The following is a 25254-nucleotide window of genomic DNA, read 5'->3' as shown; positions in this document are numbered from 1 at the left end:
TCATTCTTTTTGTAGCCTCTTTATCTGTCACCTTCGCAATTTGACCAATCCTCCATCCATCATAAATTTGTCCTTTCCGGTGCCTTAAGTCACTATCAAAAGCTTGACGATCCTCTACATATCGTGATAATTGCCCTTCTGGGTTCTTCATTTCCTGCTCCTGGTTACGCCAGTTCTGCGGTGTCGGTAAACGAGACAGCTGTCTGCAATTCCAGCGGTAATGTCCTTTACGTCCACAATTATAACACGTAATGTTTCTTTTAGCAGAGGAATTCCGGTGATTTGTTCTGATGTCCTGATTTCGTCGACACTGTGGGTTTGGAGAACAAGACCGCTGTCTGCAATTCCTTCTATAGTGTCCTTTGCGTCCACATCGATAACATTCCACTCTAGTGATCGGACGTGATCGTTCTAACTGTGTGGACTGACCATTTCCTAATGCTGCCATTTGTTCATTCAACTATTAATGTAGCAACATGATCGGCTGGCGGTACTGTCTCCTCTTGAATAGTCTCTGGCTTTAAGTCATTGCACGCAGCTTCAACTTCCAGCGCTCGAACCAGTAATTCGCTGCTGTTGCTCCCTTTGAACATCTTCAGCCATTTCTTTACCTCCGGATCTCGAATCCCATCTACAAAATACTGTGCCACAAATTCTTCTTGGATTTCCTCCGGGACGGCTGGGTAAGCCAGATGCACAAGGCGACGAATTTGGGCCTCAAACTCTTGTAGATTTTCACTTGCCTTTAATTGCGTTTGATACACTCCTTTCCTATGTTGATCCCCATAACGTCGTTCTAATGCAGCTACTAATGCTTCGTTGGGCGATAGGCAAAGTCTGTAACAGCTCAGTAGGCCCAAACCGTAACAATATTTTTGAACGCATCAACCGAGCGTCGCCCTCTACGATCACGGGGGCACTGACGTTGTCAATGTCAACTTGGGCAAACCACAGAAGTAAGGACCTCCTTACACCAATAATGTTTCAAATACAAATCATGGAATATACCTAATGATTTGGCAAACTCCTGCACTGTGTTAGTGCGGTGGATTTGTAAAGAAGATGCTATTGGGAATTAGCAGTAACTGCAAAGACATAAGTGGATGTCTACATCAAATACCGCAAATCGCATCACTCTGACGTTATATGACCCTCATTTAGCTTCTGTCAACACGCTGAATATTAGTACATTATTGGTTGGTCGTGGACAAAGTAAGTTTATTCAATCGTTATAAATATCGAACATGTTATTATGATGAGACCGGTAGGTTCTTTTCCTTAAAAAGCAGAGATCTTTAAGTGAATGCTATCACATCTATTCGCTGAATGAATTATGATCAAAATTACTTGATCATGATCATATAACTTTCAAGAGTAGTCATCTCTAAGTTCCAGGTCAAACGTTGTGGTATAAGATATGCCGGGTCCACATTAAACGGACAAAACAAAAACAGAAAACAAAACATTTTTGAAACAAAGTCCACATCGCAGACCATTTATTCAAAAAAAAACAGCAACAAACATTCCATGTTTCCGTTTTGTCTTTGCAGTCCACACTGTAGCATGTTTCGTTACCGTTTTCGCGCTGAAGAAGACGACGATTTCGTATTAATGGCTGGTTATTATTATATTTGTTAAATTTGAAGAAGAAAAGAAGACGTTCAACGAGTCACCGAGTCCTTTATTTGTGTCCTTAAGAAAATTCATAGGCGCATATCCAAACAATTTTGATACAAACTTTTGTCCCGCGCCACACTTTTTGTACTGTTGGTAGTTCCGTTTTTCTTTTTAATATTGAGAGTTGATATTTCTTATTTTTCTTTCAATTTCTTCCGCTGATACATTCAGAGTTCCTCCAAATAAATTTCTTTATCGATTTCACAAAAACTATTGACTACACGCGAACGATATTGGACGTTTTGTTTCTCAGTCCGCACTGAATCGACAAACAAAACAGAAACCCTTTGCTGCCTGTTGCTGAAATGTACCAACTTTGTTGCAGAATTGTTGAAAAACATAAAGTTTCTCCTTTATCGGTTTAATGTGGACCCGGCTATATACGTATTTTTCACCTGCATCATTTAAAAAAGATCTTGAGTATACTCGCTCCATAGATCATCGAAATACGGGGATTGCTCTCATGGTAACTCAGTTTAGTACGCGATTTAGAGAACCAACTAAACACTTACATTACATGAAATTTCGTTCAATTTAAGTATCTGTGTTCAACTTATTTTCGTCATTTCTTATTATTTGGCTTTTTCATAAATTAATGGCATTGCACTGAATGATTTAACATAGGAAATAGTTACTACATAAGTAAGTACTACAACTACAAAATGTATATAAACTGCACTTACTCGTTTGTCTTCGTCTCACAACAGGTTTGCTTTCAATTTTAGGTTTCACTTCGTCGCTGGGTCCCGCCTCACTAATTTGAAGCGGAAAATACTCGATATGAAACTCATCTTCCTCGGTTTCCGTTTTGATTTTCTTTTTTGAACTTTTGGTGGTTTTCTTGCGTCTGCCTAGCAAAAACTTTTTCTTTCTCCTTCTGTTGGGTTTTTTCACCGGTTCTTCCGCGGTATTGCTACTTGCAGGAGTATTTTGGGTAGCTGAACCCAACTGTTCTAGGTCTAGGTTACTTGCGTCGGGTTTAACCGAGCTATTTAAAAGATCCATCAAAGTTATTTCTTCAGGCTTCTTTCTGGGCGCTCTTTTCCGTACGGTTCGTGTTTTGGTTGCCGTTCTGTTACCTCTAAAACATTAAAAATTTAAATTTATTAATATATTTAAGGTATTTGAATAAACCTTCTGCTTCGCAGGGTGCGTTTCGGTTGACTAGTGCTGGCCGTGTCGCTGGGAACATCAACTTTTTCCGCCAATAAAACCTTCAAAATGCTGTCGGCTTCCGCTTGTTCTTCTTCTTGTCTGGCTTGCTCGTTCTTTAATACTCGGAACGGATGTACTTTTTCGTGGTGATGGTATCGGGCGTAGGTTACGTTTACCTCGCATTCGAAACAACGTTTAGTATGGCCCCGTACGTGCAAGTTCAAAATGAAGACGTTTTTGAAGTCGGCGTTACAAATGATACATTTGGTACTGTGGTATTTCATATGCTAAAATGAAAGTAAGTGGTGTAAATTGTATTGTATGTATGTATACAGGGTGGTCCAGTTTTAAATGTCAATAATTCACCAATCCATAGCCAATTAAAAAATAAGTTGACATTCATTATGTCATTTTCCTGAAAAGTGCTTCCTAAGGAAAATACAGTCCTTTAAATTTCTGTTTAAAAAAACGTTTTTTTTTGTCAGACCGTTGGAGCAATATTGATCAAATTTGGAACAAGCACTTTATTACACGTTATTACGGTCAAAAACCCAAAACTAACCCAACCCAACTTAAAAATTGTCTTGGAAACGGAAAATTCACTTAAAAAGTTTAAAAAATATTATTGTAGCCAGTTTTCATAGTTTCCAGACAAACTAAAAAACTTTAGTTTTTAAAATTGAATTAGAAAAGATAAAAATTTCAGAAGCTTAAAAATTGTGTTTGTAACCAGTTTTCATGCAAATCGAGAGACTTTAATACTAAAAATTGACTTGTAGACATAAAAACTACTTTTTCAAGAATTGTTTACTACAAATTCATACATTTAAACCTTAAAAATTGACTTAAACCCCAAAATGTAACTGAACTAATGAAAAGTGACATCAGAAGCTTAAAATTTGCATTTGAAGTAAGTTTTCATAATTTGAAGACAAATTTCAATATTTTAGTCTTGAAAATAGTCTTAGATGCAGGACATTGACATTAGATTCATGAAAATTGTCTTGAAAACTAACTTTTCGTGCTTTTTACTTTGCTTTTCATTTTCTTCGAATTCTGGACTATTTTTAGTGCTTCAAAACTGCTTTCAGCTTGGAAAATCGAGTTTCAAGACTATCTTCACCAAGTTATTGACATAGCAAACTTAAAAAACAATTTTTACATTCTTCATAGACTTAAAATGGCATTCCAAGCTTTGTCACTATTAAATCGACTTCTAGACACCTCAGTGCTAAAAATTCGGGTATTTAATAAACGAGACTGTTTTTAGTGTTTAAAGTTTTTGACTTATCAGGCCTAAAAGCCAGTGTGTCCACTGACCATAGTCTTGAAAATGTTATTTCAAGCTTCTTCACTATTAAATTGACTTCTATACTCATAGGTGCAATAATTTGTAGAACCTCTAAGAAATTCAGACTGTTTTTAGTGCTTTTTAAGACTGAAAAATCGAGTTTAAGACTATTTCCAAAAGTCAAGTTTCTTCAGTAATAAAAGTAAAAAATGTTGGTACCAAATACTACAATAATAGTCTTGAGAACTAATTTTTAGAAATAAAATAGAAAATTTAATTTACTTCTAGACTTGTTGTCCAGTCCAGAAAATTGAGTTGTACACCAATTAAAGTGTTGAAAATATACTTTTGGACTCTCTTTAGTCCTAGTAAAGTCAGTTCTAGCATTAAAAGTCAACTTTTATATTATTTTTAGTAGTAAAAAATGAGTTTCATGCACAATACAATCTTTGTCTTGATTTCCGAATTTTTTTTTGTTCTTGAATGCCAGTTTCAGACACTCAACCAGGATGGCAATCTGAGAAAGCGAATCATAAGACCATTCCTAGTAGTAAAAAAGTTTCTAGACTATTCAGTACAAATTTGGACTTTCACAAGTCTTGGATGTTCAATTTTAAACTATAAAACGATTTTTTAAATTGAAATTTGGAGGACTGTGTCTTTCTTAGGAAACCTGTTTTCAGAAAAATTACATAATGCAAGTCAACTTATTTTTTGATTAGCTATCAAATGGTGAATTATTGACACTTAAAACTGGACCTGTATGTATTTTATAGTATTTTTTCAGGTTATTGGACAGGAAATTTATTTTAATTTAATAAGAATTCCAAAAATGCTCTTAAAACAGTAATTTTCTCACTCCAAGTGGGTTTGACAAGAAATTTTGTTCCTTACTGTTAAACTGTGCTTAATAGTTGCAAAAATCAGGGTTTAGAAAAGTTTTCGTGCAGTATTCGATACAAAACGTATTTCTGAGATTTATGACAGTTGTCACGTGACTGACTAGCTAAATTATTCTCTAAAAACCACGTGATATATGTGACTAATTGTCAAAATTTGCCAAGAATTACAGTTTAACATAGTTTTCTTATAGTCATCAATGAATGTTTGAAGAACAGTTTGTTTTCTCTCAGACTTAGTAATTGACCGGCAACCAGATTTGACCTATTTTAAGCTCCAAAAAACAATATTTTTTTATAACTTAGCGCCTATTCTCTCTTCATTTATACAGGGTGTAGTTAAAATAGAGCCCAAGGTCTTCATTACGTTGTTGGGTTTCCTTTAGTGAGCGTTAAAAACTACTTTTCTCTAGATTTTTTCATCTATGTTTACACATATTTTGTTATTATATTGTTTGAAGACCAGAAACCAAAGTATATTAGTCTTTTAATATCCATATACCGACATTTATTTCGTTTAAACTTTAATTGCTGATAAATTCCTTATGCCTTGTCAGAAATAGAAATAACTTTGCAAATAGTGTACAACAGCCCTATTATTATGGAACACTAAGGACATGATAAAAGAAAAAAAATACCAATGAAAACCGACTTTTTTAGCTTAAAAACAACATACTTATTGTCCTAAAATAAAAATACGAGCATTATACTTACTTTAACGTGATTCGAGTCTGGATGGGACGAATCGCAAAGCAAACACATGCACATTCTCCTGCCAGATCGGTAAGTAATCATGTTGTTTCTCAAATAAGGACTGATCAGATAGTCGTGGTCATTCATATAGTGGCCGTCGTTGGTGAACTTCGTGTATAAAACGCAAATGTCTTTAGGTTCATGGTCTATTTCCTGCTGCTCAGGACTGAAATATACTCACTCTATAATCACTGAGATTTAATGCAAACTTAAGAAACATTAAATATTTTCAACATTTCTTACTTATATTATAAAAGATCCACTTTTTACATAAGAATACTTTACTCAAGCATAACAATAAACAATAACGTTAGAAACCAACTTAAATGGCTTATTTCTTGTACGAACATCAGAAATACTCAAATAATTTAGTATTTCTTGAACCTGTTAAAATTTTCTTCAACGTTACCATATTTTTTTTTAAAAAATGTAATTAACATATTTCGTAATTGATGAATGTCAGTTTTAAAAAACTTATTTGCCTCTGACATTTTTCTGACAGGAATTTCCAAATTTTTGGATCAAAGTTGATTGCTTTGTTAATTTTGCCAACTCCATAATCAACATTTTTTCAATATCTTGCAAAAACTGACGAAACAGTATGAAAGAAACGCGTTTGGTTAGATTGCCTTTATAAAACGTTTGTCCATTTAAAAAGACTTTTTTATACCATTTTATAGACCCAAAAATGCTATACATATTGATTTTCTGTTTAATACCAAAACCGAACTTTTCAGATCATTTTAAGTTGTAAAATTCGAAAAAGAACTACAAGAAAAACATACCATTTTTGTAATAGAAAACCCTATTTTCTGAACTGAATAAAATAAAAGTATGGAAATTTTAAAATTGTACATAGAAAACCACTGATAGGAAGAGAGTATCATTAAAAATCAATAGACAAAGATGGCAAAAACCTTCACAAACTGACACATGTTACCAAATTTATCTCTGTCTAACCCATTGATTTGTAATACTTCTTTCTTCTTATCACTAGTTTCCAATGTATAAGTTTGAAATGTTCATATCTGTATCATTTATTATAAATAATATACAAGGAATTTTAAAATTATACATAAGAAACTTGTGGTAAGAAAAGAGAACCATTAAAAATCATTGAGTAAAACAAAGATGCCAACAAACTCATTGATCTCTACTGGTTTTTCTCTTCTAGTAACTGGTTTCCCATGTACAATTTTAAAATTTCCTTACCTGCACATCTATTACGAAAAATCATCGGTTAAAGCAATAATTTTAAAAGGTAAAAGAAGCTTCTTAAATTGAAATTAAACGCCAAATATTTAGCACTAATTTAGAATAAAAAATCCTGAAAATTAATAGAAGAATTATAACACCAGACATTCTTAACCAAACACACAGTGAAACATTTTTGTACACAAAAAAGCAACGTACCGTTTTATTAACGTCAAACTACACGTAACAACCCTACAAAAACTTCTTCTTTACCACATTGATTACTCGTATATTCATGTTTGCTTTTAGCCGGTAGAAACCTATTTTCACCCTAACAAAAGTTTCCCAACACTCGATTAAAAAAGCTACACTAAATTTCAACAAACACTTACATTTGCGCCGCACTGTCCCGCTTTGGTGTCTCTTTGGCCTTTTTCGAAGCAGGTTCGTCCGCCGGTTCCTTGACAGCCACCCTTTTGACCGGTTTGTGTTTAGCCGCAGTCATTTTCACTTTGATTTGTTCTTTGATCCGAGTTGCCAACGACTGCTCGGGAGTTTCGTCCATTTCTAATAAAGGTTCTGCATAAAGGCATCAGTAGTAAAATACACTGAGGTCTAAAATAAGTCCGTTAAAAACAGCACAAATAAACCAAATAGTCCTTTATCCAGACGAAAGTTTCAGTTATAAGTACCTAAATTTTGATACTGTTTCTTACCTGTAGCTATGTCAAAAAATTGTGGCAGTTTTGCAATATTAATCTTTCTTTGCAAATTACAAAGTGCTGAGCTTTCAAAAAATTTGTAGGAAATGTTGCATAAATTCGAAAAAAAACTCTATTTTATGAAAGTTTTTACAAAACTTTTGTTTTTTGAAAGTAGACCCTTATGGACTAGCAGTTTCTGTAACAAGTTATGCCACTAAAATGTGGCCACTTTAAACTGAGATATCTTGTATAAAATACCAATAAGTGGTGCTGAAAATTTCCTTACAAATTTGGTAGAAAGAAAGATTTTTGCTATGTCTAATCATTCAGCTTAAACCAAATATACTAAATTTAAAAAGCCAATTAATAAGAAATGACGAGAATTTAAGACACTAAAAGTCAGTGTTTTGTTAATTATAAAAATTCTTAAATAGTAAACCACATAAAGTATACTTATGTCACTAGTTTTGCCTCTATATCCAATATTTTCCGGTTTTTAAAGAAGAAAAAGTGTCTATAATATTGATTAGAGGGGTAATAAAAATTGTTTATCAGGGTGTCCAATTCAAGTACATGGAGATTCAAAAACCGTCATGTATACAAAGGTTGCTTATATGACTTTGGCGGTTGGTCTGCTGTGTTTATTATGTTTTGAATTACTGTTACCGTTCTGTGCCCAAACAACACACAAGGTCCAATGGATGTCCATTTCAGGTCGGCTATTGAGGTCCAATTCCCGATACAGGACCTTAAATGGACATCCACAGACGTCCAAATTAGGAGATTTGTGATTATTGATTTTATTTTTAAAATTTTAAGCCGAAAAACCGACAAACGTATCCCCAGCTTTATGTTATCCAAAATATGAACTCACAATGTTTGCCAGATGTCCAGAAAAAGCTTTAGTATAATGGTTTCGAACAGTCAAAGAACGGAAATAAAATAGTAAAAAACTTACCTATACATTGAAGGTATTTTTTGTTAACTTCTTGGTTTTTGTTTCTTAACTGTAAGTAGATATTTACATGCAAATTTTATTTTTTAATAAAACTTAGATCAATAATTTTTTTTACTTATTGGACTGATTTTGTTCAGTACAAATTGAAAATTGCTATTAAATAACATTTGGGAATCTGTATGATGAAAGACTTGTTAGTGCGTAGATGCTCAAGTATGCATGACGTTAAATGCATCGTCCCTGATGAAAGAAAACAGTTTCCTAAGGTTTTGCAAAAATGTCATATTTGAGTTGCAAGTACTCAAGGGAGTGGATAACTCTGATGATGTCCAGGATTTTGTCAAAACATCAAGAAACCGACTGTTTAGGGGCTAACGACGGAATGGATGACTGTTACTTGGTCTTGACAATTTTTGTCCTGAAAAGCTGTCGTTTTCCAAATATTTATCAATAAACATTGAAACTTTCAATATTTGGAAAGCCAAGATTTCAATTATCTACCCTTTTTTTCTCTTTTATGACCGTATTTATAAACGAATCTCAATCTCATACTCAAGTACAACTTCGCGAAGTACGTCTCGAGTCTTGAGTACGACACAAGTTTTATAAACAAAACTTCGGTAATTCTCGGCAAAGCATAACCAAAGATAGTTTTGCTAGTAATTTTTAATTTTTTAACTTCATTTTCTAGTAACTTTCGTGTTACCTTCATTGCCAATGTCAAAAATGTTTGACAATTTACCTGGAATGCGGAAGTTATTTTTTAGTTTTTAGTTTTTACGCGTTAAGTTATTTGAATTTGGTTTGGTTTGGTGGTTTTCTTTTTTAAATATTTATTATTTCCCTTGAGGTACGTATTCAACAATAATTTTATATCTTTACCATCTATATGCCTATAGGATCATAAAGAAATTTTTTGATGGCTAAAATAACAGCCTATACCCAAAAAGAGAAGCTTTTGTTGGCTAATTTAGTAGACAAACACAAATTAGTGGAGGACAAACGAACCGACGCAGCAACTGTATAAAAAAACAAGCAGAATGGACAGAAATTGCTACAGAGTATAATTCCCAAGGCTCTATAATAACTGTGCCCAGGAATGCTGTCCAACTTAAGAAACTGTGGAATAATTTAAAACAGAAGTAAGATGATCAATAGAAATGTTTATGTGGGTTGCTCTATATAATTTTATATCGTAGAAAAAGAAGACAAAACACAGAACAAACATTTCACCGACTAGCAACTGGAGGAGGCCCACCTTTGTAACATGTTTTCATCATTGATGTATTCCAAAAATTCATCTGTATCCTCTATATCAGCATGTGCCATACTGCAATTATTAATTATATTGAAGATCTATGGTTTATACTTGAACAATTTGTGGTAACTATACTTACACAGTATCTATTTCCTGAAAAGTTGACGAAATAAACCATAAACTTTTTGATTTTTTTATTGTGTTTTTAAACCCTCTAACTTTCAATTTTAGACAGTTTTATTTTGAAACGTCAAAAATGAAACCAAGCAATGCTCAAGTCAGGTCAATACCTAACTTGAGCAAGTCTCGATGTAAGCACGACCGAAGTACGCCTTAGAGGTTAAGTTAGGTTTATAAAACAAAAAACTGTACTTGAGTACGACTCAAGTCTGAGAACGAGCGAAGCATTGTTTATAAATACGGGCATTAGTTATAATTTGTTTTTTATTAAGCCCAGAGCAACTGTGGAAAGAATTAGTTCAGATTTCTTATTTGTCATCGGTGGAAAGTTACCCTTCCTGAGCTCAAAGAGGAATTGGACTAATATAACATAGCAATTGGGGCTACTGCCGTACTTACTAAACACATAATAAATCCATTTTCCGTTAGTTCTTAAAACTTAGCAACTAAATCAAAACCACTTAAGTGCTATTTCCAAATTTTTCTGCTTACAACTCAGGAAGAGAGAGAAGGAAACGGGCTCCACGTTACGTTGGTGAAGGATAATGACGTTTGGTTATTTCCTAGTGTAAACTAGCAATACTGTTAGAACAAGAAGCATAAAACTAATATGCTAATCAGTTTTAGGCAACGGGTAAGGTGCAAATTCACCAAATTAGGGATTGTGTAATGAAACGTGGGATAAACATTTACGGAGGCTTCTTACTTCTTTGCCCATACAACTCAAGAACATTTAAACGTACTCCGGCTGCGTTTTATGATAATTAGGCCATTGTTTGTCTTTGGGCTGCTCAATTTGCTATACGCGATTCGATATTAGATGTACAGGGTGGCCTAATTTGCTTGTTTTTATATGGAAACTGCCAGAAGCAATAAGAAATTTAAAAATCTAAAAGGCATTGCCGGAGAATTTGCCGCAAACAAAATTTAGTCTTTAGTTTTCTTGTAATTGTCAATTTTTGACATTTTGGACCCTGTAACTTTGTTATTATGAGAGTTCGGTGAAAATAGCTTTTACATTATTAAGGCCCTTTTTTACGTTGATTACGATTATGTTAAAACCTCTACTTTTTTATATAAGAGCCATATTTTATTTTGACCCAGTCAGATAGATTTTTTTTTGTCCTTTAAAATGACCTATAACATGTATGGTTTCGGATAAATTTTCCCACCAATCTATAAAAGTAATGTTAACATAATCGTAATCTACGTAAAAAAGTGATTTAATAATATAAAAGCTATTTTCACCAAACTCTCTTAATAACGAAGTTACATTGACTTGTCTAAAATGTCAAAAATTCAAGATTTGACAATTACAAGAAAACAAGACAGCAAAATTCACCTTGAAAAAAAATAATATGGTTCTGACACTTAGGCCACCCTGTACACTGCGCAGTTGCTTCAAAGAGAGCCATTGCGCGACTGCTTGTTGAATGTAGTAACTGGTACAATCGCACGTTTTGCGGCTTCTCTATTGAGTTGATCTATTTTTAGTCGGTCTGGCTTTTTGTTTTGGCTGGTGACAAGTTGCAGTATTGCGAGATTTCGTTATCTCAACCAATTTTGTAAAAATAATTATGAAAACTGCTCAAACTGTCAAATTGAACTTCTCGTCTAAACGACGAACACTAGTTCAGTTCATTCCTTCAAGTTTGCATGCACAAATCGACTTGCGCAAATTGCATGAGCGTGTATACCCGGCTTTATTTGTGAGCTAAGTGAGGCATAAACGAGATAATTAAATTAAATTTTTAACATATTTTACTTATTTTTTCATTTTTGCATTAATGACAGGGCTTAACTTTGTTTCTATTAACTTTGCAAATTAAAATTTATAATGGATGCCAGGAATATACAAGTAGCCGTAGAGGAAGAGATGCCAACTTTTGATAACAAATTTTAGAATTGTTTCAGACCTTTTATCTGATTTTTGAAAGAAAGCTTACAGAAAGCTCCAAAAGGTTGATTCACTTTGTGTAGAAAGTTAGCCAGAAATACGGTAATTTTCATCCTGTTCCTGTCGTGTGTTGTTTGAGGACTAATGCTGAAGAAGGTGTAATCTACATTGTGCAGTTTAAATCAGGTACCAATTGGAAACCTTTGTTGTTGCTTAAGAAAGCTAGTTGGGAACGCCGCAAAGCTGTCCAACAGATGTCATCTTTGAAGAGCTAGAGACTAATTGATGCTGTTCAGAACGATGGTGATACCCCGTGATGATGTTGTGAGCGAATACCAGAAAACCTGAAGTAGGAGCAATAGTGCGACACATCACGCGACCTTTAGATGTTTTGTTTCTTGGACTAAATCCGTAAACGTGTCAGAGACAGTAAATAATTAGGCTAATATAGACAGTAGTTCATATAACTGGAAAATCGTATCCGATCCATGTAGTCATTGGGCGCCCAAAGGTTAGTTTTGATTTAGGTTTAGTTATTTCACCATTTATAAAATAACTTAGCATCCCTGGAACCTACTTTTTGTAGTTTTTATATGAAAGAATGGATGTTAATCAAGATAATCACTCTCGAGACAGTTTCGATGACATAATTTTGCAATTAGACAAATCACTAGAATTGTGTCGTCTAGAAGAGTGATTATCTTAACAACATCAGTCTATGATAATTTACCATGCAAATTGGAATACATAAGGGCAAAATCATACAAAAATAGAATAGAAGCCACAAAGTAATACGACGGGTTTAAATCACTGACTGTTGCGTCATCTTAGTCTTGTTTGATTGTCACGATTTGTGTACGATTCCCAAACTTTGTGTTAATGCATTATTGTGTTGCTAAAAAGTAGTTCTTGGTTCTGATTATAACTCTAAAACCAATGTTGATAAATACTCCAGACTTTCTAGTTAAACCAGTTTCTAGTCATTCTGTATTATACCAAATAAACGATTCTTTGTATCAACGTTTTAGTGAAACCCTAAACCTATATTTTAGGTTAGTGTTTCCAAACCGACAAGTAATCCTTACCTTTCCCTTCTAAAATTCCTAGATCACACAAAAAAAAACAGTTATAAATGGTACTTACTGGAAGGAAGAACCTCCTCCACTTTTTCTGCAAGCATTGCCGGTTCTAGAATAGGCATGTCTTCCCAGTTGGTCACTTGAGTGACAGAAACGTACTCGGGTTGGTCAAACTCATAGTCGCCTTGAAAATTGAAATGGAAATAGTATATAGTCGGACTGATAGGAATTAGTGTGAATAGTACCTAAAACTGGCATGTCAGCGTCTAACAATCGGTCCACTAGAGACGTTTCGCTTGCGGTAACAGTTTCCCCGTCCTCCCACGCCTCTGAAGAACTAGCGCCTGGCCAGAAATGTAAAAGAACTTTTTAAAAAATGTTTAATATTATAAAACAGTTCCCATTAAAACCAGTTTTCTTTCCAAATTAGTAAACGAATAGATATGCACTTAAAACCAAAAGTTTAACATCATTAAACATTACATTTTGTCCTGCATATCATCAACTTAATCTATATGAGCCTTTCAATTTAGCCTATCTATCAACCGTAAGTCCCAAAAATATGACTTTCTCAACAGTGGTTACAGTTGTATTTTTATAATGAAGGTAAATTAATTTTCCAGTCTACCACCAAACAACACGCATTGAGTCTTTGATAAATTTAGAATTAGATCATTCGAAGTAAAATAGTTTTCTAAAGTGGTTACCGATGACTGAATAGCGAGCGTTATTATAAAGAATGTACAATAGTGGACCCAAGATAGACACCTGGGGCACTTCCTTAGTTAATTCAATCTTGTCAGACATAATCATATTTTCTCGGAGGTCATACGCTGCACAACAAGCAGCATTCTCCCGTCTAAATAAGATCTAATTAATTCCAAAGGTTTTTCTCTAATTCCATATTCATAGAATTTTGATATAAGAATCGTATGATTTACACAGTCAAAAGCTTTAGAAAGATCAATTTTTTTTTTTTATTATTATTGAGAGACCCAATTTACAGTTGTGAGCGTCTGGTAAGTTGCTCTTAATGTTGACTTCCCTTTTCTAAATCCATTTTGTTTATCGGACAAGACTGAACGTTTCTCCAGAAAGTCTATCATTCTATTATAATGAGGCGTTCAAATACTTTGCTAACGTTAGATAGCAATGTAATTGTTCTCTTCACTTTTCTCAGCCTTCTTGTAGATTTTGCTCTGACATGTGCACTTTTCAGTTGATTCGGAAAAACACCAGTACTCAGACATAGGTTTATTACAAATGATAGCGGCTCAGAAATGACATCAGCAACGCCTTTTAATATCCCAACCGGTTTATTATTTATTTTATAAATTTTTAATTATGTAATGAACTTGCTTTGAATCAGTTGGTAATAAGAATATCGATCCCCGATACCCGGAGCTGTACTATTTACCGTCTTACACGAGTTTAAAAAATAATTATTTATTTGGTTCACTATTTCCAATCAGCTGGCATACTTGCTTGCAAATTTGTCACTTAAAGAGCTCCGACTTTGTGATTAAGGGGTGATAAGGCAATTTTGAGCTGGCAACACTGTAAATGCCAGTTGAAACCCGTCAAAATCGGTCACGTGACTTTTAAAATGTAGTTTAAACGTTGAAACTTTGGTAAATTAAATTTAGACAGTTGTAAAAACTTAAATTGTAAAATACACGTCACGTGACGTTGGTAATGCAATTTTGAACCTGCAACACTGTAAATGTCAGTTGAAGCCTGTCAAAAACAGTCACGTGACTTTTAAAATGTAGTTTAAACGTTGAAAATTTGGTAAATCAAATGTAGACAGTTGAGAAAACTGAAATTGTAAGAGACACGTTACGTGTCTCGTTGAGAATGCAATTTTGAACTTGCAACACTGTAAATACCAGTTGACGCGTATCAAAAGCAGTCACGTGACTTTTAAAATGTACTTTAAACGTTGAAAATTTGGTAAATCAAATTTAGACAGTTGTGAAAATTGAAATTTTAAAAGACACATCATGTGACTTTGTTTATTCAATTTTGAGCTTGAAAACACTGTAAAAGCCAGTTGACACCTGTCAAAAACTATCACGTGACATTTAAAATATAGTCTAAACGAGGAAAATTTGTTAAATAAAATTTAGATAGTTGAAAAAGTTGAAATTGTAAGAGACACGTTACGTGTGGCGTTGATAATGCAATTTTGAACTTGCAACACTGTAAATGCCAGTTGACGCGTGTCAAAAGCAGTCACGTGACTTTTAAAATGTAGTTTAAACGTTGAAAATTTGGTAAATCAAATGTAGACAGTTGAGAAAACTGAAATTGTAAGAGACACGTTACGTGTCTCGTTGAGAATGCAATTTTGAACTTGCAACACTGTAAATGCCAGTTGACGCGTGTCAAAAGCAGTCACGTGACTTTTAAAATGTAGTTTAAACGTTGAAAATTTGGTAAATCAAATGTAGACAGTTGAGAAAACTGAAATTGTAAGAGACACGTTACGTGTCTCGTTGAGAATGCAATTTTGAACTTGCAACACTGTAAATGCCAGTTGACGCGTATCAAAAGCAGTCACGTGACTTTTAAAATGTACTTTAAACGTTGAAAATTTGGTAAATCAAATTTAGACAGTTGTGAAAATTGAAATTTTAAAAGACACATCATGTGACTTTGTTTATTCAATTTTGAGCTTGAAAACACTGTAAAAGCCAGTTGACACCTGTCAAAAACAATCACGTGACATTTAAAATATAGTCTAAACGAGGAAAATTTGTTAAATAAAATTTAGATAGTTGAAAAAGTTGAAATTGTAAGAGACACGTTACGTGTGGCGTTGATAATGCAATTTTGAACTTGCAACACTGTAAATGCCAGTTGATGCCTGTCAAAAGCAGTCACGTGACTTTTAAAATGTAGTTTAAACGTCGAAAATTTGGTAAATCAAATATAGACAGTTGAGAAAACTGAAATTGTAAGAGACACGTTACGTGACTTTTATTATTCAATTTTGAGCTTGCAACACTGTTAAAGTCAATTGACACCCGTCAAAATCAGTCACATAACTTTTAAAATGTAGTTAAACGTTGAAAATATTGGTAAATCAGATCTAGACAGTTGTGAAAGCTGAAATTGCAAGAGACACATCACGTAACTTTGATAATGCAATTTTGAAATTGCAAACACTGTATAACCCAGTTGACACCTGTTAAAAACAGTCACGTGACATTTAAAATATAGTTCAAACGATGAAAATGTGTTAAATAAAATTTAGATAGTTGAAATTATGGAGTGTTACAGGGGGAATTGTCAAATTGTGGTTTTCAGTAGCTTAAGCTATTCTTTTTTAAAATTACTTCCTTATTAGACATTTTACGCTACTGTACTATACAGGTTGGTAAAAACAGGATTTAAAAGGCTACAAATTGATATATTGAATCACCCTGTGTCAAAATAACCGAGTTATGGAGTTTTACAGTGACAGTGACATTTAAAATATAGTTCAAACGATGAAAATGTGTTAAATAAAATTTAGATAGTTGAAATTGTAAGAGACACGTTACGGTAGGCGTTGATAATGCAATTTTGAACTTGCAACACTGTAAATGCCAGTTGACGCCTGTCAAAAGCAGTCACGTGACTTTTAAAATGTAGTTTAAACGTTGAAAATTTGGTAAATAAAATGTAGACAGTTGAGAAAACTGAAATTGTAAGAGACACGTTACGTGACTTTGATTATTCAATTTTGAGCTTGCAACACTGTCAAAGTCAATTGACACCCGTCAAAATCAGTCACATGACTTTTAAAATGTAGTTAAAGGTTGAAAACATGTCAAAAACAGTCACGTGATTATTAAAATGTAGCCTAAGCATTGAAAATTAGGTAAATTCAATTTAGACAGTTGTAAACGCTGAAATTGTAAGAGACATGTCACGTGACGTTAATAATGCAATTTTGAGCTTGCAGCACTGTAGAAGCCAGTTGACATTCGTCAACATCAGACAGGTGACTTTTAAAAATAAATTTAGACAGTTCCAAAAAGAGGCATATCACGTGACGTTGATAATACAATTTTGAGCTTGCCTGTTGACACTAAATGCCAATATTAGTCAAATAGTTCAATAGTTTTAGTATTCATGGCAACAACACTGTTACGTGAAAAAATATTGTCTGATTGAGCAAAGAAAATAGAGGGTGATCTATATAAAATGTGTGGAAAATTTGACAAGGCATATGTCAATTTTGACATGCAACTTTGCTAATTTAGACTGCTGTCGGATCAAAATTAACGGAGAGTAAAACTGAAATCACCCTGTACCTTTTATAAAAATTCGAAAATTCACTCACCTTGAGAATCAGTATTGCTGGTATCTTCTTTCCTTGTCTCCATTGGTTCCTGCTTGACCTTTACGGTAGGTTCAGAAATATTGGAAGTTCCTTCCAAACTTTGACTAGTTTTGGTCTCATTAACAGTCGGTTTCTGAGGAGGATCTAGATCTGGCCCTGAAACAGGCTCTGTTTCGCCAGTTACAATCTCCGGAGACAAACTGGTGGAGGCTACAGGAACCATATTATTCGACTTTAGAAAGGCATTTAGCTGGTCTACGGTTAAAGCCATCAGTTTTGTTCTAGGCTTTGAGAGCAAGTTGCCTGAATTTTTCGAAACAGTACGTAACAAGGGGACTGGTTGCTCACCTAATGTCTGATCGGGCACTGTTCAGGAATTATACACATTTAAAGCACTCCAGTTTCAAACTAGTAATAACTTACTTAATGATTTATCCAATAATATGGGTTGCAGATTGGACGATTTCACTTTGAGGAATCCTGCGGGAGAGAAATTTGAGTTTTTCTTGAATCTTCCCGCTCTACGAGTTCCGATAGGTCTCAACGATTTGATTTTAACGTAACTTGGTCCAGAGGGTTTTTTAAGTGTTGTCACTTTTCGAAGCTTAAGCAAAGGCTGATCCATCTCTGGATATGATGTGGTAAGAGTTTTATCTTAAAAGATTAACAAATTAATAATAAATATATTTTATAACATAACTACAAATATTAAACAAGATTGCGTTCCATATTATTTAACTGTAGTTTGCAATAATTATAGTTTAGGCTACAAATTGATATATTTAATCACCCTGTAACTGTCAAAATAACCGAGTTATGGAGTTTTACAGGGGAAATGGTCAAATTGAGGTTTTCAGTAGCTCACGCTGTCCTTTTTTAAAATTACTTCCTTATTTGACATTTTACGCTATTGCACTATACAGGGTGATTAAAACAGCATTTAAAGGGCTACAAATTGATATATTGAATAACCTTGTAACTGTCAAAATAACCGAGTTATGGAGTTTTACAGGGTCAATTGTCAAATTGTGGTTTTCAGTAGCTTAAGCTGTTCTTTTTTAAAATTACTTCCTTATTTGACATTTTACGCTACTGTACTATACAGGTTGGTTAAAAGAGGATTTAAAGGGCTAGAAATTGATATATTAAAGAACCCTGTAACAGTCAAAATAAAGGAGTTATGGAGTTTTACAGGGGAAATTGTCAAATTGGTGTTTTTAGTAGCTTAAGCTGTCCTTTTTTAAAATTACTTCCTTATTTGACATTTTACGCTATTGTACTATACAGGGTGGTAAAAACAGGATTTAAAAGGCTACAAATTGATATATTGAATCACCCTGTAACTGTCAAAATAACCGAGTTATGGAGAGTTACAGGGGAAATTGTCAAATTGAGGTTTTCAGTAGCTTAAGCTGTCCTTTTTTAAAATTACTTCCTTATTTGACATTTTACGCTACTGTACTATACAGGGTGGTAAAAACAGGATTTAAAAGGCTACAAATTGATATATTGAATCACCCTGTAACTGTCAAAATAACCGAGTTATGGAGTGTTACAGGGGGAATTGTCAAATTGTGGTTTTCAGTAGCTTAAGCTGTTCTTTTCTAAAATTACTTTCTTATTTGACATTTTACGCTACTGTACTATACAGGGTGGTAAAAACAGGATTTAAAAGGCTACAAATTGATATATTGAATCACCCTGTAACTGTCAAAATAACCGAGTTATGGAGTGTTACAGGGGGAATTGTCAAATTGAGGTTTTCAGTAGCTTAAGCTGTACTTTTTTAAAATTACTTCCTTATTTGACATTTTACTCTATTGTACTCTACAGGGTGGTTAAAAGAGGATTTAAAGGACTACAAATTGACATATTGAATCACCCTGTAACTGTCAAAATAACCGAGTTATGGAGTGTTACAGGGGAAATTGTCAAATTGAGGTTTTCAATAGCTTAAGCTGTCCTTTTTTAAAATTACTTCCTTATTTAACATTTTACTCTATTGTACTACTATTGTTACTTGGTTTAAAAAGGATTTAAAGGGCTACAAATTGATATATTGAATTACCTGTCCTTTTTTCAAATTACTTCTTTGATACATTTCTTTTTTTTTATTGTAAAATAAAAAAATTATTAAAATAATGTCTAACAATCAATGGGGTTTAATTAACTTTGAGGAGAAGATAGAGAATGAAGTAATGATTCTTTTACCAATTTAAGGGTAATCTTCTTTGGGTGCAGGACCCAAAAAATCGGGGTTATTTAATGAATGATGATGAATTCACAATAGTCTACTGGTATTTCCAACCAGAATAATGATTACAGCAAACTTGCTATACAATACTATCTTAATATATTAACTCACCTGCAATACTGACGGGACTTAAAACAGGTTCTGGGGATACCACAGAATCTTCATTCAAAAGCTCAACCTCTTTTCCTGATTTTTCACTTTCGCCTTGATCTTCTACAATTTCTTGTTTAATGGACACAACCTTCAACTGCTTTTCTTCCTGGGCCGCATTTTCCAACGGATCTTTCTCCAGCAAAGACTTAATACACTCATTTTCTTCCTTAGATTCGCCCGAAACTTTTTCCGGTTTAACAGCTTCTGTTTTGGTAGCTTTCTTTGGTGGTATCACATTTTGCGTCTCGTCCAAGTCATCGCTAGAAATTTCCTCGACGGTTTTAGCATTAGGAGCCGGCGCGGGAAGAATTTTGACCAATTTTGACGTACTAATAAAGCAACAAAAAATTTGTCTTAAATTATCTTGATAATAGTGCGTAAAACATTACTTACGTCTCATCTATCTTGGTTGCAGCTTCGTCTCCGCTGTTTAGATCGTTGTTCTTGTTTGAACACTCACTAGTTTCAGATCCTACAATATATGTTGATATTATTTAAAATACATTTTTAAACTAAGAAAAGCAATTGAAACAATCACTAAATAGAGCGTCAATTTTATGGCCAATTGCTGTGATATTCAGTTTCTTTCAAAGAAAAAACCGGAAGTTGATGTCAATTTGCTAATTTTAATTGGAACACCCTGTATATTACTGTATTTTTGAATAGTCCTATCAATTTCAAATATTTTCCATGTATCACAACTCCTAACCAGAATGGGATAGAGCAAAACGGCTTGCATGTTCTTATCTTAACTTGTGAGATCTATCATGTGGCAATATTTTTAATTTTGACAGGTGTCAAAAATTTCATATCAGTAAAAACGTTGACACCGGTCAAATTTTCTAACATGACCACGATGATCTCAAAAAGTTAAGATAAGAACATGTAAGCCGTTTTGCTGTATCTGATTCAGATTAGGAGGAGGTATGACACTCCAAAAACTAAAAATGTTATTTTTCAAACGTCAATATATTGAAAACCGTTGCAGATAGCTTATGATACATCAAAAATATTTGAAATCGATAAGACTATTCAAAAATACAATAATATACAGGGTGTTCCATTTAAAATAACCGGAAGTGACAGAAAGATGAAAATATTTAAATATAGCAGGCATCGAATTTATCTGACTTCCAAAATTTAAAATTTCTATATCTATGAACGGTTTGGGTGGCTATAACCTTGTATATACAAGGTGACCCATCATTGGGATTTTGGAAATGTCAATAGTTACAGGGGAAAAAGTTGCGCCATTTAGTGGTCGTTCAGAATGTCTCTTAAAGTCCAAGATAATTCCAGGGGTTATCAAATCAAATTATTACCAAATTACTGAAACCCTTCATTTCCTTTTTTTTGTAAATATGTCACTAACCGTTGACATTAGAACAAAATGTCAAATACCAAAAATGTATGGTATGTTTTAGCTCATTGTTGGTTCTAGGGGGCGCCACTTCTGTTTTTCTTATGGGCGTATATGGCTTTTTTTCTCTTTTATAAAAAGGATTGGCATTCTAAATCTATAACTCCTACAATAAAATCTTAACTTGTTTCTAAATTACAGCATATTTTTTTTTAAGTTGGCTTCTGAGGTCTTCATGTTTAAGTACCCTAGATTTTTTTTGTGGGGTGCCCTAAGGGAAGATGTTTATTTTACTACAAGTAATACCGAAAAGCTAGAAAAATAGCTTATTATTTGGAAAGAAGATGAGATTTTATTGTAGGAGTTTGGCGATAGATTTAGAATGCCAATCCCCTTTATAATAGAGGAAAAAAACCATATTCGCCCATAAGAAAAACAAAAGTGGGATCCCTAGAACTCAGTTAAATTGTTTCTTAATTATCATTTCAAACAATGGGCTGAAAGATGCCACACATTTCTGCTATTGGGCATTTTGTTCTAATGTGAATGGTTAGTGAAAAAAGGAAATCAAATCGTAGATATCTTGGATTTTAAGACACATTCTGAATGGGCACTAAATCGCCCAACTTTTTCTCCATTTAACGAAACCTGCAACTATTGCGATGCTATGGGTCACCTTAAAAGTTCCCACCCTGTATACATGTATAACAATGCTCTGTGAAAAAAAGTATCAAAGTTGAATTTTCTCAAATGGAATATCTAGTATTTTATTAGACTGTTCGCGTTTTCTTGGAAAATCAACATTTCTCCAGCTCGCATCGATTTTGAGTAATTTTTGATACCGTTTTGAGAAATTACAGCCCGACGATTGACTTTTTCAAGTTTGGAAACAACAAGTAGTCGCACGGTGCCAAATCTGATGAATACGGTGGATGGGACAGCAGTTCGTAGCCTAATTCAAAAGAAAAAGCACTTTTTCCACCATTTTTTATGCAATTTGGCGTCGAATCGGTGTAATAATTTGGCATAGTAGAGTTCTGTGATCATTTTGCTCTTCTCCAGGTAGTCGACCTGGACCACTTCTTATGAATCCCAGAAAACGGTGGCCATCATTTTTCCAGCTGATGAGACCTGTCTTCACCTTCTTCGGAGCACTTTCGCCGAGGAAAGACCACGGTTTCGACTGGTCCTTGGTCTCTGGGTGCGTATTCTTCAAACGAGGGAAGGAAATTATCAATAGAAGGACCTGTAGAATGTGACAGGAACCCACCATTGTCAGATTCTTCTGTCACATTCTATCAACATTTTGAGAATTCCGTTCTCTGCTTTCAAGAATAGGCCTCCTGGTGTGTACCAGTGGATCCATGTTTCGTCGACGGTCACAAAACGATGCAAAAATTCATTCGGATTGCTCTTAAACAGTATCAAACACTGCTCTTAGGAAACGCGGCACCTATTGCGCTGACAGTTTTCTCATGCATGATATGACCCACACAGTCTTTTGAGATGCCTACTGTCTCAGCTATCTCAGGCACCTCCAATCTGCCAATACGAGATCGTGGATTTTTGTTGAGTTATCATCTGTGATAGCCGTTTTCGGAGCACCTGAACGTGAATCATTCAATCATCAAAAACCGACGTCTCTTGAAACTCATTAAACCAATTTTTGACGGTAGCCATCGAAAGAGAAGAATCACCGTACACAGCATCCAAGTGTTCTTTGATTTTGCTGCGCGATTTTCCTTCCAAAAACCAGAATCGAATCACAGATGAATATTATTATTTTTCCATTTTTTCTAAATCTGCCATTCCATGATCAAAATCAAGTGTTCCATTTGAAAAAACACAAATCACAACTTTGATACTTTTTCTGCATTTGAGACAATCTGGGACATATTTTTAAACAATATCCTCAATAAGTCTTCCGCATTCGTTTTCACGCTCCATGGAGTGAGCAGAGCTGTTTTGACGTCACAATGACGTAATTTGACAGTTGCTCAAATTATAGTTTTGCTAAATTACGTCATCGTGACGTCAAAAACGCTCTGCTCGCTCCATGGAGCTTGAAAACGAATGCGGCCATTGATCCATCCCAGAATCAAAACTTTTTTTAAAGTAAAATGCCACCATCTTGGGGTTATAAAAAGTTAAAAACTGACGTGCCAACATTTTTTGAAAATCAGATAAAATAAATTAATTTTTTCTCCCAATTTGAATGTTTGACAGTTGGAATATTTTGACAGAACGCTCACTTACCAATTTGGTCATCGATCACATGTACGCCAAACCATTCAACCAGATTTTCTTTTGCTATATCTGAAGCACCCCGCTTGGTACAGTACATATTCATCCAGTACGCGATCACATCCTCCAACCGGATATTTGTGGCGGTCGACAGATTGTCCTGCTCGCGCACGTATATTCCGATTAAATTTTCTGAGCGAAGACATCTTAAGCGAAATGAATAGGCGTCGTACAGAGTTTTGTAACAAATGTGACACACTAGTGGGTCATCTGACAATCCTAGATACTGAAAAAAGAATCAAAATTATAACTTTTAACCTACCAAACTAAAGTTAGAAAGAGAGAAGTTATAATTTTAAAATACATAGATTTTGGCTCGTCTAAAAGCATAACGGATACCAAACCGAGGGGTAAACTGCTGAGTAAAATTTTGTACACTAATTCCTAATATGTCCAGTAATTCCTAATAATTAAGCTAACCTAGCCTAACAATACCCACAACTGGAGAGTCTAAAAAAACGTGTTGCTTTGTTTGGCCGCCAGAGGGCTCCAAAGCTAACTAAACGTTTTCCTTGACTGTCACTGCTCTAATATCTTTAAAGGATTTTTTTTAAATCAGGCAGATACGGCCCTGATATTTGACACAAACCTAGCACAATGATTGCCAAATCTAGGGTAGTAGCAAAACTGTAAAAATACATCATTAAGGTCGATTTTCGCTTGCACTAACTGTCCAACCTAGCGCGCAACACTCATTAGGATAGTGGCGGTGTTTCAGGCAAATTTGACCTTTACGAAAATTGTCATTTGCAAAAACAGTTTTTCAAAAAATTTCCAGGAATTACATCGTGGTAGATCTAGTAAGTCACGTGACCGTGTTTTCCTAATTTTCTATAGTCAAATTGGCCTTTAATCAGTCAAAAAATGTTTGTGGTGCATCCTGGCACTAAACCGTAAATAACACACGTGCATTTGTAGCACTTTGTATATACTTTAATATGTCGATGGACAGCCAATGAAATGAGCTTTCCATTGACGTATACAAATCGATTGGTTAGCCGCTTGCCCGCTATAAGGCGTCAACGTTGACCAATGATTAAAAATAGAAGGAATCATCAGTAAGATCTGTATCTTTTATTGGCGTTTCAATTATTGAAAAAACTAGTGTATTATTTGAATGAAATTTGCTACACTAGCATTTTGCACTAAGCTTGCCAACGTAAACCGCCACTAGACTAGACAAACATTTTTTATCTAAATGTTGGTTAACATGGGTTTGCGCAGCAGCGCCACCTATGAGCACTTCAAACAAACATTAAGGTTAGAGCCTGCATTTCACGAAAAATCAACCAGGAAAAGGTCATTGACACTTGGACATTTCAAAATAATAATACGAATATTTCGGCACCGCTACCCAAGTTCAAAGAGTTACCACAGTTACTAGAAGTGTGCCACTACATCCAACGTCATTAACGACTTGACAGAGTCAAACGGACACGCAGTGGAAAACTTTGTTGAAAGGATAAACTTACCACTTCCGGAACTAATGTTTTAATCAACGTAGTCACCGCCAAACCATTTTGGTCCCTAGCGTTGACACTGAAAATCAGTTCGGGGCGCGATTTGGGATAACTTTTTAGACACAATCTGCAAATAAGAACCATTTTTTTGATGAATTTTTCTCACGCACTAACATTGATCGCCATATTTGTTTGACTTGTCAACTATCACACCTGCCTCTTGTCACCACTAAAATGTCATTAGTGTCAACAGGTTTACTGACTGCTACGTTGCCACTAGTTTGAGCAAAAAGAGAATCAGTTTGTAAAACGTTTATTTCAGTTCATTTTGGCTTATTTCAATGC

At 34.4% G+C, this 25254-nt stretch overlaps 1 protein-coding gene and 1 long non-coding RNA gene across 3 annotated transcripts in view; one reads left to right on the top strand and one right to left on the bottom strand.

Moving 5' to 3' along the window:
• LOC145726028 (uncharacterized) overlaps positions 1–25114 on the bottom strand; it is a 32483-nt gene extending 7369 nt beyond the window's left edge. Inside the window, exons 1-12 of one of the 2 annotated variants that reach the window (XM_081974962.1) lie at positions 24922–25114; positions 23402–23675; positions 20179–20257; positions 19744–20114; positions 17802–18032; positions 17379–17744; positions 13291–13389; positions 13110–13229; positions 7362–7548; positions 5737–5941; positions 2812–3119; positions 2361–2758 (exon numbers count right to left, since the gene is read on the bottom strand). In XM_081974962.1, coding sequence (XP_081831088.1) covers positions 2361–2758; positions 2812–3119; positions 5737–5941; positions 7362–7548; positions 13110–13229; positions 13291–13389; positions 17379–17744; positions 17802–18032; positions 19744–20114; positions 20179–20257; positions 23402–23675; positions 24922–25053 — 2770 coding nt within the window. In that variant the 5' untranslated portion in view covers positions 25054–25114. The remainder of the gene's footprint in view (positions 1–2360; positions 2759–2811; positions 3120–5736; positions 5942–7361; positions 7549–13109; positions 13230–13290; positions 13390–17378; positions 17745–17801; positions 18033–19743; positions 20115–20178; positions 20258–23401; positions 23676–24921) is intronic. The other variant, XM_081974963.1, reaches the window with a different exon arrangement.
• LOC145726030 (uncharacterized) lies at positions 9353–10049 on the top strand. The gene is made up of 3 exons (XR_014177470.1): positions 9353–9481; positions 9531–9773; positions 9831–10049. It is a non-coding gene; the product is annotated as an uncharacterized LOC145726030 (long non-coding RNA).
• Positions 25115–25254: the final 140 nt, after the last annotated feature.

Source organism: Ips typographus, linkage group LG3 (genome assembly GCF_016097725.1).
Source record: "Ips typographus isolate SLU linkage group LG3, UJ_Ityp_2.0, whole genome shotgun sequence".
Lineage (NCBI taxonomy): Eukaryota > Metazoa > Arthropoda > Insecta > Coleoptera > Curculionidae > Ips > Ips typographus.
This window is presented reverse-complemented; position numbering and strand designations above follow the sequence as displayed.